Source organism: Staurois parvus, unplaced genomic scaffold (assembly GCF_062004578.1).
Source record: "Staurois parvus isolate SC_StPar_1 unplaced genomic scaffold, SC_StPar_1.0 ptg000044l, whole genome shotgun sequence".
NCBI lineage: Eukaryota > Metazoa > Chordata > Amphibia > Anura > Ranidae > Staurois > Staurois parvus.
The window spans coordinates 735,156-751,796 of record NW_028317840.1 but is presented as its reverse complement, the minus strand read 5'-3'; the positions used below and the strand labels follow the sequence as shown (position 1 = coordinate 751,796).

Here is a 16,641-nt window from a genome sequence, read left to right as displayed (position 1 = left end):
ACACGTCTCGTTGTCAATAGAACAGTTATAGCACCAATTTAAGGCACATAATGGAAGAGATAAGGTAATATGGTAATATACAAAAATTAATTAGACTAGAAATGGACTGCTGTGCTGGGTAACACTGCTTGTAACCTTTAAGCATTCTCTACATAATTCTAACATATATATTTAGAAAACAGAGAAAATATTGAAAAATTTCTAGTATCATCAGCACACCCACTAGCTTAATTCTGCATATGTATGTTGTCTCCAGCTAGATCTAGTTGTTTCACTCGTTAAGTGTATGGCCCTAGGGAGTTTTGTAGTAGGTGGCATGCATAGACAGCTGTGACTGGTTAGAGAAGTCAGATGACTTTCTGTTCTATTTAAGGGACAGGATCGGGGAAGCCTTATTACCTGGAACATTCTAATAATACCTGAGAAGCAGACTGAAGAGATTGTGCCTGTTTTCCACAATGGGTTTACAACTATTAATATTATTTTTGGCATATGGTAAGTTTTTACTTTTATTGATACTTTAAAAACCGGTTGTGTGCTTGCTATTATCTCATTTGTGGCATGGGTATTTTGGCATGTATCATTATATTGTAGGTAAATTAATAGGTGCTGAATTTATTCAGTTAGGAACATTTTAGTAAAGATTACATTATAAGTTAGATAAACAAAAAAAACCATTTGTACTGACCTTCCTATTGGTCCCCAAATATTTGGTACATGCGAAATGCCTATCTGACTTACAGTGTAAGCCAGCTTTACAGTTATCCCCACAGTAGATATTCCCATTTACCTCCTCATACTTTTGTTACCCTATAACAAAATGAAATACTGGGATGCTGGTAGTGTATTAGTTCTCTTAGTGTGCATACACAGTAATACAGAAATAGGACTTCCATATGCTTTTGTAAATTCCAAATCAGATGGAATAGCATGAATACGGTCAGCATGTATTCATATTTATGCTGGTGTGCATGTTTAAAACTGCACTCAAATATATCTAGAGATGCCAGTGGTATAGTTGATTTTTGTGTAGACATCACTCAATCATCCTTCAAACTGATTGAATCAGGCTGATTTGATTAAAGCTGGTCATACATTATACAATTTACTCATTCAGTTTTCTTTAGATTTACCAACTGTGTAGTGCAAGGCCTGCCTGATTGCCTACAAATTGAAATATGTTTAGGTTTGACCTCATATTATGTGGTTTTAATGAGTTTACAGGAATGTTGCACAAGAAATTTGTGTGATGTATGGTCAGCCTAAATGGTCAGTTCTAATCCTCTGTAGTGTTTTTTTTTTTAAAGAAGTTTTTATTTGAGTTTTGACAATATATAATGTAATCTCTGTAGAGTTTTTAGTAGTAATGCTATAAGGTTTAATTACATTTAGTAATATATTTGTAATTTACATTACTAGCACTACATATTGAATAACACAGGAAATTATGATTATATTTAAATGTATTTTTATTTATCTGTTTCTAATATTAAGTCTAATCTCAACAGTGATGACTGTATTGAGTGAAGTTACCATAGGGCCTTCAGTTCCCGATAAAAGAATTGTCACAAAAGGTAAATCTAACAATGTTGGTTGCCTTTAAATTAAGGATATTATAATATTTTAGCAACAAATATATTATGGCTACATGTAAAAGATATATGCTATTTCTAAATGAATGCCAGCACTGAAGGCTTCCTGCTGACTGCCTCTGAATGGGTTATAACTATATTCCCTTCGCACACATTCCTGGAAGTACGGCTCATCAATAGAGGGTGCTGTAGCGACTGCCAGTTGGGACAGGAAACATCATAGGCAAACGTACATATTCACCAACACACCACGGATCTTAATATGATCCAAAAAAGATCACATCACAAAGAAAAGTGCAATGTTTCGGAGGTGCGCAGGACCCCTTCGTCAAGCATGGGGTCACATGCCTGATGAAGGGGTCCTGTGCAGCTCCGAAACATTGTACTTTTCTTTGTGATGTGATCTTTTGGAATAAAAACCTTTATGGACCATATTGAGATCCATGGGGTGCTGGCAAATATGTACGTTTACTTTGAATAGGGTCACTCTCCAAAACCAATAGATCAAAGGAAAGCCTGGGAGGGTGCACTACAGCACATATCCACTTTATTGTATAGAAAAGCAGCTTACAAACACCATACTGTATGCCAGTGGGGGAAAAAAGGTTCATGCGTATCATGCTAACCTCAATGCTTATGATTATCTCAGGGGTTATGATTAAGTGCTGAGGTTAGCACAATACACGTGAACCTTTTTTCCCCCACTGACATACAATATGGTGTTTTTACGCTGCTTTTCTATACAATAAAGTGGATATGTGCTTTAGTGCGGCCTCCCGGACTTCTCTTTGATCTACAACACAGGTGTGCGAACTGGGCAGCACACACGCTGAAGGATTGTGGATTGTGGGAGTATTGAGCCTACTTAAAACAGCGCTACTTTCTCTCTCTCCAAAACCAATAGTTGTGTTTACATTTTAAAGTATATCTAAAGCCCAAACTCTTTTTAGTTGATATAGTAGTTTTTTTTGTTACTATATGTGTCCTACTTGGGAGATTTACCTTCACTTCCTGTCCTGTAGATACAGCAAGAAGTGAAAGGAAATCTCTTCAAAGTAAGGAAATCCCCTCATCGACAGTAATCACTGGAAAATAGGTACTCTTTAGAAGTCCTCCACCCTCATCCCCTTATTCTTGTTCAGGTGACAGCTCACAATTTTGGATTTCTTTTTCATTCCAAGGGACAGAGCATTCTTCACTACAGACAGAGAGGTGAATCTCAGCAATGCAAACCTTACAAATTACAAGCAAAGATAGAGGTGTGCTGAGTCAGCCCATATTTGGCCTTACCATGGGTTTGCAGCAAACCCTGGCAAACTAATGCTGGGATTTGCCAGATCAAATTCTTTGTAACCATATTACACTGCATGGCCTTTGAACTTTGGCCATTTGTCTTAGAAGATTACAATAATGGGTGTTTTTTTTCATATGCCAACCCCTACTATAAAAAGGTATGTTCCCAGCAGCCATTTGTCAGTGTGTATTGGAGTGGTAGACAGTCTGTGTAGTGTACATTGTTATACAGTGCTACAGTTGCAATAAAAAGTATGTGAACCCCTTGGGATTACGTGGAGTTTTGCATGAATTGGGCATAAAATGTGCTCTGAACGTCATCTAAGTCATAACAATAGAAGAACACAGTCTGCTGAACATAATACTACACAAACATTAGATGTTGCCATGGTTTAATTGCACATAACATGTAAACATTCACAGTGCAGGGAGGAAAAAGTATGTGAACCTTTGGACTTCATAACTGGTTGACCCTCCTTTGGCAGCAATAACTTCAACCAAACATTTCCTGTAGTTGCAGATCAGACCTGCACAACGATCTGGAGTAATTTTGGACCACTCCTCTTCACAAAACTGTTTCAGTGTAGCAATATTCTTGGGATGTCTGGTGTGAATCGCTCTCTTAAGGTCATGCCACAGCATTTCAATCGGGTTGAGGTCAGGACTCTGACTGGGCCACTCCAGAAGGCGTATTCTGTGCTGTTGCAGCTATTGTTTTGTTGAATTACTTGTATGCTTTGGGTCATTGTCCTGTTGCATCACCCATCCTCTGCGGAGCTTCAGTTTGCAGACAGATGGTCGTACGTTTTCCTGCAAAATGTCTTGATAAACTCTGGAATTCATTTTCCCATCAATGACAACAATCCGTCCAGGCCCTGAAGCAGCAAAGCAACCCCAAACCATGATGCTCCCTCCGCCATGTTTTACAGTGGGGATGAGGTTTTGATGTTGGTGTGCTGTGCCTTTTTTTCTCCACACATAGTTTTGTGTGTTCTTCCCAAACAACTCAATCTTGGTTTCATCTGTCCACAGTATATTTTTCCAGTAGTGCTGTGGAACATCCAGGTGCTCTTTTGCAAACTTCAAACGTGCTGCAATATTCTTTTTGGACAGCAATGGCTTCCTCCGTGGTGTCCTCCCATGTACTCCATTCTTGTTTAATGTTTTCCTTATTGTAGATGTGTCAACAAAAATGTTAGCATGTGCCAGAGATTTCTGTAGGTCTTTAGCTGACACTCTGGGATTCTTCTTTACCTCATGCAGCATTCTGCACTGTGCTCTTGTAGTCATTTTTACAGGACAACCGCACCTAGGGAGAGTAGCAACAGTGCTAAACTTTCTCCATTTGTAGACAGTCTGTCTTACCATGGACACATGAACATCAAGGCTTTTGGAGATACTTTTGTAACCCTTTCCAGCTTCATGCAAGTCAACAATTCTTGATCGTAGGTCTTCTGAGAGCTCTTTTCTGCGAGGCATGGTTCACATCAGACAGTGCTTCTTGAAACCAGTAAACCCAAAACAGGTGTGTGTTTTTTAAGGGCAGGACAGCTGTCAGCAACACATCCAATATCATCACACTGATTGGATTCAAGGTTGGCTCACTCCTGGCTCCAATTAGCTCTGGGAGAAGTCATTAAGCTAGGGCCTCACATACTTTTTCCTCCCTGCACTGTGAATGTTTACATGTTATGTGCAATTAAACCATGGCAACATCTAATGTTTGTGTAGTATTATGTTCAGCAGACTGTGTTCTTCTATTGTTGTGACTTAGATGACGTTCAGAGCACATTTTATGCCCAATTCATGCAAAACTCCACGTAATCCCAAGGGCACCCTCACTCATGCATCTGGGGAAAGTACCCTTACCTATGTTCCAGTTAAAAAGTCTTCCACATTTTTACATGCTGCTCTGCACTGGACTTCACTTTGGGAAGGTCACCTCCAAGAAGCATCACAGGTACACATTTAAGTAAACACGTCTCAAGCAGCCCTCCTGTATTTAAGCCCAACATTGCTCTTCTTCCTTAACATGGTTCTAAAAGTTCCAGGTTTTTAACCATGTATTTTATGCATGACGGTAAGCGCCCCCCCCCCCCCCCGGCCTTTCTCCAATCCTTACCTGAGCCTCCTTCGATCCAGCGACGTTCACGACAGCCTCTGCTGTCTGGGGACTCTTCCTCCTCATTGGCTGAGACAGCAGCCCATTGGCTCCAGCTGCTGTCAATCACAGCCAGTGAGCTAATGAGGAGAGAGCAGGGAGCAGGGCCAAGCCACAGCTCTATGTGTCTTATGGATGCATAGAGCAGCAGCTCTGGGATGAGCACACAGCGGTGCCCCCAGGACGAGCTGCTTTCCCTGGGGGCACTGCTTGAGGGGGAGGAGCCAGGAGCGCTGGCTGGAACCCAAAAAGAATAGGATCAGGACTGCTCTGTGCAAAACCACTGCACAGAGCAGGTAAGTATGACATGTTTGTTATTTTAGGGAAAAAAAATTGACGCTTTAGTGCCACTTTAAGGCTGCTTTCACAGTGAGGAGTTTTTGAAGTGTTTTGTGTTAAATAAAAGCTAATGAAAAATGCTTCCCTATGTACTGTATGTCTATGTATGTTTTCACACTGGGGTGTTGCGCTTTTGTTATGGTGTAAAAAATCCTGCTTGCGGTATTTTTTCAACATGTTTATTCAGTAAAAAAAATAATTGGAAAATACCTCAAAAACGCACCCGAGAGGCGTTTTTTGGTGCAGTTTTTAAGTCACGTGCCCTTTAAAAAATGCACTGAAACCATGGCAAAAGCACATGAGTTTTTGCCACGTGTTTGCAGTGGATAAGTGTGAAAGTAGCCTTAGAGGTATACACATAATGGTCTTGTTGTACATAACTGAACTTTGGAGGGAGAATGATTACTCTGCATTAAAATACCCTTTAAAGCTCTGCTTCACGGTTAGCCCTGCCAACATCATCTGTCCCCTGACAGTGTGAACTGGCTTACTTTCATTAAAATTAACCAGTCTTGGATTACCAATGACTACAAATCCTGGTGCCTAAGCTACAGACTAAATAGTTGCACCAATCTCCTGTAACCTCTCCCAGCCTATTCTGGTGCTCTGGCACTGTGAATGTGCCACACAATGTTTCTGCAGCTGGCTCTCAGCTGCCAAATTCCTAATATTTTGTTGCAGGGTAAATTTCGTGTTGCACCGTGAGGTCTGTGGTTTGCGGCTACAGGAGCAGAATGGGATCACTGGTAATGCGAGTTTAACAATGGCAGAGGGCTATAAAATGGGAAAAGTGACAGCATCCCCTTTTTTTTGTATGCTTACATGTTAAAACACTTTGCTGCTACTACCATCATCACTGAAGATTTTAGGTGCCCAAATTTTGGTGACCTGAAAGCTAAATAACCTGTTCCAGAATTATCTTTTACATAGGTCATTACCTGGTTTTCCTTGTCTTAACTTGGCTTACCATACTGTGATAATGAGCAAATAACTTTACATGGCTTACTATTGATACTGATAATAGAAAATTATGTAAAGCCAATAAGTGTACAAAGAACGCAACCTCTTTCGCCTTTGTTTTATCCAGGGCTGGATCTAGGGAAGTGTTGGGGTGGGCTGTGCCCCCCCAGATTTTAGCTGTGCCCCCCAGGTCTCTGAGAGTGTATCCACTTATCCATGAAGCAGTCTGATGCAGACAGTTGATGTAAGGAGGCACTCTGATGGGGACAATCCATGTAAGGCAGCACTTTGATGAAGGCACCGAATGTATGGGGGTACTCTTATGAGAACACCGAATGTAAGGGGGCACTCTGATGAGGACACTGAATATAAGGTGGCATTCTGATGAGGACACCAGATGTAAGTGGGCACACTGATGGGGTTAACTGATCATATGTAAGGGGACACTTTGATGAAGATAGTTGATGTAGGGGGGACTCTATTAGGGACACTGATGGAAGGCGGTGCTCTAATGGGGACATCTGGTGTAAGGGGGGCACTCTCATAGGGACAGCTGATCATATGGAAGGGAACACTCTGATGAAGACAATCGATGCAATGGGGGGACTTTATATGGAACATTGATGTAAGGGGGCACTCTGATGAGGACACCAGATGTAAGTGGGAATTCTGATGGGGACACCTGATGTAAGGGGGCACTCTGATGGGAACCTGATATAAAAGGGAACTCTGATGAGTAGTTATGATGTAAAGAGGGACTCTTTACAGCAACCCGCTTCTGTATGGCCCTCTGGAACCTTTAGAACTTAGGCAACTTGCCATTACTCCTCATTCCTGGGTAAATGCAGGGTTTTGGGGCCCTTCAAATCAGCATTTTTAGTTCTGCATTCTCAGCTCTGGTCCATGACCAGGGTGCAGTAAATTGTGGCCTTGGCGGAGGGGGCATGCAGATGGGCCTTGTCCTGCAGGGAGGTCCAGCAGAATCTGGGGTACATGAGCTCCCTGATTACCCTGTAAGTGACTCATAGTCCTCCGTGGTATCCCCCCAGTCCCACTCTTCTTCAGAATCCTCAGGGAACCACTCCTCTTGCTCGTCCACCTCTAAGGGCCTGAACTTTGCCAGAATCCTAGGGGAACCCCAATCCACTGTTGAATATTGCAAGTCACTGGGCCACTGGGCCCAGCTGGTGCAAAGTAGCTGAGCATTTGTAATCCACTGGGTTGCAGGCTGTTCTGGTTGCTCTGGGCAAGGACATGCTTTAGCAGGCATGAGAATTATCCAAGGACTTACTTTAAATTGAAGCCCTCCAGGGGCGCTCTGCCACCACTGCAGAGGCTTCCATCTTCAGCCGGTCTTCCTTCTGGGTTTGCAGGCTGTGGCTGCTTGTTTAGCCGAGCCACGATGATGTCATTCCCTCACATGTGTGCAGCATACAGATCTGAAGGAACGGCACGAGTATACCGTTCCTTCATAGTGCATGCAGTGGTGATGTCACTGGCTGCAGCTAGCTAGAATTTCTCCAAAACAGTGCATGTTTAGGAGATAATAATTTTACCTACAGGTAAGCTTTATTATAAAGCTTAGCTGTAGGTAAAAATAATAAATAAGAGTTCACTACCATTTTAAAGGACATCCACCATGTATTTCTTATCCTTCACAGTGCAGCTGGATCTTTTGATGCTAAATGGTCCAAAAGTAATATTTGCCAACCCTAATTGTATACAGCATAATCCTAGCATATACATAGGGGCATGACTAACTCTTCCATTTTTGAGCATTGGCATTCAGAATCTTAAAAATTAGATCACTTAAAATTAATGTTATACAAAGCTAACATGAAACATTTCAAAGATAACCAAATATTTGTCTCACATTTTACATGTTTTATTAGATAAGGACTCAATACTACTTTCAGAAGAGGAGTTTGCCTGTCCCGAAAAGTATACAAGTTTTTGCATTAATGGTGGCTGTATTTTTCATAAAGGTCTAGATATCCCAATATGCAGGTATGTATGTCCTTTTTTGCTATAAAAAAACTTAGGCAAAAGGCTTGTAAACTCTTTTTCAATGTATTTAATTTTAATGGTTTTGACAGTGTATGGGGTAACTATTTAATTAGGTCTTCATTAGGTGACCATTCATAAACTAACAGCTTAAGGGCTTACACCAGGCTGATCAGGTGTGGTCTGCATTAACACCCATATCGCTGTGCTTTAATGTATCTTGCATTAAGGCAGCCAGTTAATTTCAATGGTCTTTCCAATGCACCACAACGGATCTCAAATAGTTCCTGCTATATTTTTGTAATGGAAAGAATTGCATTGCGCAATTGCATGGTGGAGGTGTGTTGTGTGCCATTTAAAATGAGTGTCACCACAGCATACTAATGCACGTAACATGCATTACCGCAACGCAACGAAGACTGAAGAAGGGCTCTTGCCATTAAGTGCAAGTATGCACAGCACAGAATATTTGTGCATTAAAGCACACTTACCTGACAGAGAGCCTTAACCCAGTGGGGACATATCCAGCCTCTTGTCGCCACTATGATCATCACCACTTACTGCTCGCCACTTTATCTAAGTCCTGTGAAGCTCCGCTTCAGCTATTGGAAGGCCACTGACAGTGTAATTCTTGCACATGCATACAGAAGTTACATTGTTCCTGGCACTCAGCTCTATTCTTAGTATGCAGGAATGAGCTGGGATGTACGCTTCACGGCTGATGTGTCTTGCTATGTACATAAAGGCAGAAAAATTGCTAGGAGTGTGGGACAAGGGTTTATAGGCAACAGGTTTTGCTTGTCTTTTTTTTTTCTGAAAACTCTAGCTCTCAGCAACTTTTCACAGTGGGACCTTAGTTCCATTTAAGTTGGAAAAGAATGTGGTTCAGGCTTTCTGAGTTAACATAGCATACTTTACTCAAGCCATAACAGCAAAGAAACCAGGCCATTTTAACCCTGAGAAGGTAGACCTCAGAAATAAATCTGGCAAAATTAACAGGGAAAATCAGGAAGGGAATCAGGAACTTGTCCATTGGCTTGAGGAATACTAGTTCAGTGCTACTGTCCCCTGCACCCATTGAAGTAGCCTCCACAATCCCTCCCCCAGCCAATGACTTTCCACTTTAATGTGTATTCATGAAGCCAGAAGCATATCTTGACACTGAATGATGTCATGTTTCCGTCAGTCAGCATCGTCTTTTACTACAGTTTAACGAGCCCCTTCACTCTCATTTGCATTCTTAGTGGCCCTGGAAGTGCTCAGTTTCCTTACGGTAAAGCTAATCCTGTAAATTAAGGACATAAAAGTATTTTGTCTTCAATAGTGAGTAATATACTTTAATATATGATAGGAAATAATTGCAATTCTATTTACATCCTTTTCACTTAGAACTTAGTGTGTTATACATCATTCATTTTTGGAAGTTTTCATAGGTCAAAAAGGTGTAGACACATACCTTGAATTCTTCTTCCACTGCAGGAGGGTGTAATAACCTCTACCTGGAGTGACATAGCTGCATAGTGATGACATATTTTGAATGCTGTATTTTCAGTTAACTATATGCTGTTTTCACAGTTAACTTTTAATTTGACAGCAGCCCTTGCTTTCAATCTTTGCTCTTTTACAGCTCTATGCCATCAACAGAATCTTCAGCATCCAACAGTTCCGGTAGCTCCGGATCTGTCAAATGCCTGCAAGAGAGTGATAGGAGGCACAAGTAGTGGGGCAGATCAGAGAGATTCCTGTTCATATGAGCCCCCAATAAAGAGAAATAAAAACATAGTAAATAGGATGATGATGATGATGATGGAGAAGTAATCAGTGTTGAATCAGTAACTTAAGAGAAAACGTAAGCGGGGGGAGGGACAAAGCGATGGGAGTAACCAGAGAGGTGAAAAGGCCAAGTAGTGCAGAAAAGTATATTGGTGTGAGAGTTCAGAGAAGGTAGTACAAAGTCTGTATACATTACCATACCAGTCTGGCGACACTTACATAAAGCGCTGAGGATACCAGTACACATTGCTGATATCCACAGCATCCAATAGAGAAGGAGACTGGAAGAAAGACCACCTGAGTCACAAACGACAAACCTTATTCTGTCCCTCCTCCACTGGAACCTCTCCCTATGCTAGGTACTCTGTCCCTGTCCAGAAGTGTCTCTGTCTCTGACGTAACAACTTCTCAAAATGCACACCAGCTGAAGTGGAACAGCGCTATTTACTAGCATTGCCCACATCAAAGATGGCTGCAGAGGTCAACCAGGGTAGCAGCGTCCAATTGTACAGCTGCTCTCTTGATGACACCTACAGAGGACTCAGAGGAACATGGGCTCCCCTTGCCCGCCGCTCTCTCTGCATGGTGGATGCTGAACAGCGCCAACTATGCAGGGATGCCAAACTACATCTGTCTACACTCCCCCTCTTTTGACAGATGCTGTCCTTGGCATCACACACATCAAAAATAAACAGTAAGAACAACCTGTTGAAAAGTACAAAGTGTAAACAATGACATATATAGTTACACAACATATTCAGCATACCTAGCTGGTAGCCGCCCTTGGTTAGACAAGATAGGGTGGTGGTCTTCACTGGCAGACCCAAACTCGACATCAGAATGGTCATCAACTGGAGAATGTTCAGAAGTCTCAGGTTCCTGGGTGATATAATGGGTAGACGTGACATCCTTACCTGAGCTGGCACTCATGTCTGCATGAGAGTCCACAAGTTCATGAGAACATTCAGGCTCTTTGTTCCACTCTGCAGCTGGTTCCCCAGGAGGGACAGGGGGAACCTTACCCTCAGGACAGGTGTAAATCTTCTGTGTTCCATTTTCTTGGATAGGAGGAAAGTCTGGGGTGCCAGAATCCCTCCAGTCAGCGGTTGGCCTAGCAGGGCAATCTCTAATAGCACACAGGACCTCAATAGATCTTGGTGGAGGTGTTTCTTGTTGACTTCGAGACCCTCAGACACAACATCATGTACAGGGGATGGTGGGAATGACTCCAACTTGCTCCCTCTTGCAAACTTTGGGTTTTTCACCAACACCTGGTCCTGCTCCATCACTGGGACCTGACAGCCAAATCCAAGGCAGAAAAGTAGCAGGCCTGGCTTAATGCCATGAACGACTCCTCTACCCTAGGCAGTGGTGGATATGGCATTGACAGTCAACACAGAAATGTAAATTACTGTCCTTCTTGTGTACTAGGTCAACAGGGGTGACCCACATACTGTGACTCTCCTTCATTCTCCCACTTTGCAGCATACTATGAATCAAGTTTTTGACCTCTTGACAAAGGGCAGGTAGTATATGTTGATATCTCTCCAGAATGGGGGGTGTGCTCCCCATATGTATTGGGCGGTCTGTGACCTCTGTGCAACCAAAATCTTCAGGATGAGTTGCAAACATATATTGGTGTTTTTTGCCAACAGCTGATGAAGGTGACACTTTTGGGGAAGCGGATATTCCTGGAAGGAGGTGGCCAACTGGTCCAGCAACTATTGGTACTGTTCAACATCCATCCAATAAGGCCAAGGCGGATTTCAATGAGACACATATAGCTTTGACCGCTGGCTTGGATTTCACAATACAATGCTTGGGCACCACGTAGAGGTCTGCAAGGATCAAATGATTCGACAGGGGAACAGGGACAATTCAGCTGAACTAACACCCTACCCCGATTTACTTTTTGATAAGGTGCGGGCCGCCAACCATTTTCCCAGACCCTCCAGGTCCCTACGGGGATCCACCATTACTGTGGCCACTTTTGGCTTATTGTGAGCCCAGACAAGCAGAGAACAGGCCACTTCATAAAGGGGAGCTAACAATGCCCACCCATTCAATTTGCCATTTGGTAGGCCTTAAAAGGCACAAATCAAATTGAGCTAGACAGCTTATAAGCCACTGCCCTGTTTGGGCTGATCCAAATGCTCAACTAAGTCATATACATTTTTAACCCAACCGAATAGATTGAAATGTCAGCTACATGGTTTACAATTGATTGACTTAAGGTGTATCTTACATCCTAACATCTGGGATTTCACTTGTTATATGCATGCACACTCCTCATACGGCAGGCTGGATTATTTCCTGACATCACACTACTCACATATAGAAAAGAAACTGTTTGATCTTTTCTCTATTTTCTTTATTGTCACTTTCCCTCATACATCCAAACCATTCTCTGGAGATTGAGTGATGTGCTATTGCAAGATTCAGTGACCTAATAAAACAAGTAGCCTCAAACTTCCTCCTATTCCATGCTCAAAACTGCTCCCCCTATTAAATGGAAAGCCCTTAAATGTGTTTTATGAGGAGATCTGATTGCACAATCAAAAAGAAAAACTCTTCTTTATACCAAGGCTTATAATGCAAAAACTGGAAACCGACACAAACTGAGTAATTACCCACCCCTTTTCCAAACTCTGCAGCAAGAAAGAACCAAACTACATAGGCTGATCGACCAAGCCGACCTGCATCATTGAGACTACACACTTAGAGCTATGTATGAATCTGGAAACATTGGTAGTTCATGTAAAACAATCCCACACATGTATTCCCAAAATCTCACCTTCCACTAAGAGTATGGTCCATAGCTCCAAGCACTTTGCAGAAGCCTTTCAAAAATACTATTCGGCCTTGTATAATATTAATGGTCCCACTACACTAAGTTCCCAGCCTCACCTGACCTTACGGAACTACATAGCCCGCATGGCCGATCCTAAACTATCACATGACTTAGCAGTATCTCTTAATCCCCATTCACATCTGAAGAAATATAGGACACCAATAATGCTTTACCTTTTGGTTAAAGCCCTGGCCCCGGTGGCTTATGAACAGCTGAAAGACTCCCTGGCTCCCAATTTGAATACGACATTTAATGCAGTTCACAAAACTGCCTACATCCACACATGGTGTTGCTCATTCACTTGGAACAAGAGGGGTTTTAACCCTCAATGTGAAACTTGTGATTACACCATTAAAACCATCTTACTTATATACAATGAAAAATTAAAACACCCTTATGTCTATTCTTCTTAGGTGGTGAAAAGGCTTTTGATTGCTTGGACTGGAGCTTTCTCCATCCTACTCTACATCACATACAGTAGGTCTTTGTAAATAAAATCACAGCCTTATACTCTGCCCCATTGGCTAAAATAAGAGTGAATGGACTACTCTCTGACCCAGTGATCAAATGAAAAGGGACTCACCAGGGACATACTTGCCATGTTACTTCTTGAGAATGTTCTTAGAGCTATTGCTTCCATAAAGAACTTTACTATAGGGGATTGTGTTCATAAGTTAAAGTGGTTCTATAGGCTAGACATTTTTTTACCTTAATGCATTCCCTGCATTAAGGTGAAAAATGTCCTGCTAGTCACCTCCCATTATACTTACCTGAGCCCTATCTTGATCCAGCGCTGTGCCTGTCTGCAGCAGTGCTGGTCTCTCTCTCTCCTCACAGTCTCAGAAACAGCATCAATAGCCAATGGCTCCTGTTGCTGTCAATCAAATCCTGTGAGGAGGGAGTGGTGGGCAGGGCCAAGCTGCACTGTGTGTGTCAATTGACTGACAACGCTCAGCTCGGGATCAAGCCCGCAGGTGTGCCACCATAGGAAACATCTTTCCATTTTAGCAAACAGGAAATAGAAGGAGCCAAGAGTGCCAGCGAGGGACCCCAGAAGAGGAAGTTTCAGGCTGGTTTTTGCAATGCCATTGCACAGTGCAGGTTAGTATGCTATGTTTATTACTTTAATTTTAAAAATACCCTGTGCAATGTCTTTTTGTGGATGACTTCTCTACATGTCCAACCCTAGGACAGCCTTTCTGTCCATATTCAAAGAGCTAGAAAAAGTCAGTGCCTTTAGTAATTTAGTGAATGCTACAAAATCAGAGTGTTTATACATTTCATTTTCTCCAAGGAAGAAATTATTTCTTGATGAAATGTATAATGTATTAATTTATATGATCTAGTCACTCAGATATCTGGGTGTCCATATCCCAACTGATATAAGTAAATTATATTATCATACAGTATTTATATAGCGCCAACAATTCGCTCAGCGCTGTACATTACAATGGGAGACAATACATGAGACAGTACAATAACAATACAATGCGATACATGAGGGTTTTGAGGGCCCTGCTCCTTGAAGCTTACAATCTAGGAGGGAGATAGTTTATTGAACTTATATGAACTGAACTACTTGCCACTGCTACAGTCCACTCAAAGCCAATTGCTCTCCTGGTCAGTTAAAAACTCTCCTGATTTGGCTGCATGTCCCTGTTTAAAATGGATATCTTTCCACAATTTTTTATATTTTCTGCCCTTTTTTTAGATCCTTATGAACTGCACTACTTAGATATTTGTGGCCCATTAATACAGCATGCTTACACCACAACATTCTGACTAAACACAAAAGCGACGGTTGAGCTGGATTTCCACACATGGGGCTGTTGTCTGCCATATAGTTGATTGATTCTCCCAGACCCAGGCCTAAACATTGGATGTCTATTGAACAATCTGACTCCCCCATAACCTTAACTTCCCTTGCTTGGATACACCTAAAGTGCACTCCCTTTCTGAACTTGTTATATCTTATATATGATGGAGATTTGAACAAGCTGAAGGTACTATGCTCTATATCTGGTGGACGTGTCAATTGCACACAAAGATTACAAGCAGTCTTGTCCATTAGTCTGGAAATTGCCCTTCACTTCATCACCCTTGGCTTTCTCCAAAAGGCTAAGAAAGGGTTACTAATATTATTTCTCTCTGCTGGTAGAACACTAATACTTAGACACAGGGGTGTATTTATCTCAAGGCAAACAAGGCATTTGCCTAGGGCAGCATGTTTCAGGGGGGTCAGCACTGCCCCTTGGAAGAAGGGATGGAAGAAGAGACATACGCGGCATGGGGACCTGGTGGGTTTTGAGAGATGATGTGGGCTTCATGACGGTGTATGCACAGCCCGACTCTCGTTCCGGTGGATGTCTGGAGCTGTGAAGGTGAGTGTCTTTCTCTCTCTCGCCATGGGGGATGGTGGCTGGTGTATGGGGGGCAGTGGTAGTGGAAGGCTCGGGTGGAGGGCAGGGGTGTTCTTGGTCAATGTCAGGCTCTTTCTGCGGGGGGGGGCGCCAATTTTTGTGTTGCCTAGGGCAGCACAAAACCTAAACACACCACTGCTTAGACGTTGGTGGTCCATAACTATTCCCAGCATGGCTGATTTGATCTCTGAATTAAACTACATAATGAGAATGGAGGAACTGACAACTAGATTCTATGACAATACTAGATTGCATGACAGTACTTGGAGTGCCCAGTACTTGGAGTGCCTGGCTTGCGTTCATTGCCTCCAACTTCTCTTCACATCTCACCTGTACCACTGGTGGAAACACATAAATTTACATATTCCAAAGAGACCCCTGGGCTTTGCTCCCGACCCCCCCATCACCTTCTTTCTATCTCCATAATTCTCCCCTCCTGCTTCCCCCTCCCTAGTGTTTGTCTGATCTCACATTTGACTAGCATATCTCCTAATCTGCATACTCACACAAGGATGTGATTGTATAGCAACATAACCCTTTGACTTTTTAAAAAATTAAATTAGAGCACAATTTGTAAAGTCATGTGTGGATTATGTCATTTGCTGTTGTTGCAAATGTATGGAAATGTACAAAGTCTTTGTCACTGAGAACATATTCACAACTGTACACTTATCCCTTTTTTGTCTGTTTGTTAAACAAAAATTGAAAATTCAATAACACCTATTTTTTTTTTTTAAAAAAAGAGTAGGTTAGAAGTTTGAATTAAAATCACTTAGTTGTTGACAACCAGTGGAGTGACTGAAAAAGAGGAGAAATATTTGTAGAAGTAAGATTGTCAGAAAATCAGAACAGCAAAATAATAATGGGTGAATTGGATTTGTGCTAGTCTATTTGAAGACTACAGAGGGGTGTTTGTTAGTGATTCTGTATATAGCTCTATAGAAGAGATAGCGTGCAGTCCAAATATGTTTATCTACTGCTTCTCTGCAAACAGGAAACATGGGATGCCATGCTTTCTGACAATCACCTGTGTGTTATCACCTGTATATTCAGATCCATTGTCTGTGTGCAGTACACTTAGCATTTTGCCAAACATGTTGCTTACTTGAGTTAAATACTGTCCAGGTTCCTCTGGTACTTCACTTTTGTTGTGTAACAGATATAGTGTAGTATACCTGCAGTGATCAACTATAAAAGTGAGAAAATACCTCTTCTTTTATGGAGTCAGATCTGAATGAATTACATCCA

General features: G+C 42.0%; 1 protein-coding gene across 1 annotated transcript in view; it reads left to right on the top strand.

The window, feature by feature from the left end:
• The first annotated feature begins 376 nt into the window (after nt 1–376).
• EPGN (epithelial mitogen) overlaps nt 377–16,641 on the top strand; it is a 40,508-nt gene continuing 24,243 nt past the window's right edge. The window contains exons 1-3 of the mRNA XM_089663708.1: nt 377–495; nt 1,509–1,574; nt 8,238–8,352. Coding sequence (XP_089519834.1) covers nt 459–495; nt 1,509–1,574; nt 8,238–8,352 — 218 coding nt within the window. The 5' untranslated portion in view covers nt 377–458. The remainder of the gene's footprint in view (nt 496–1,508; nt 1,575–8,237; nt 8,353–16,641) is intronic.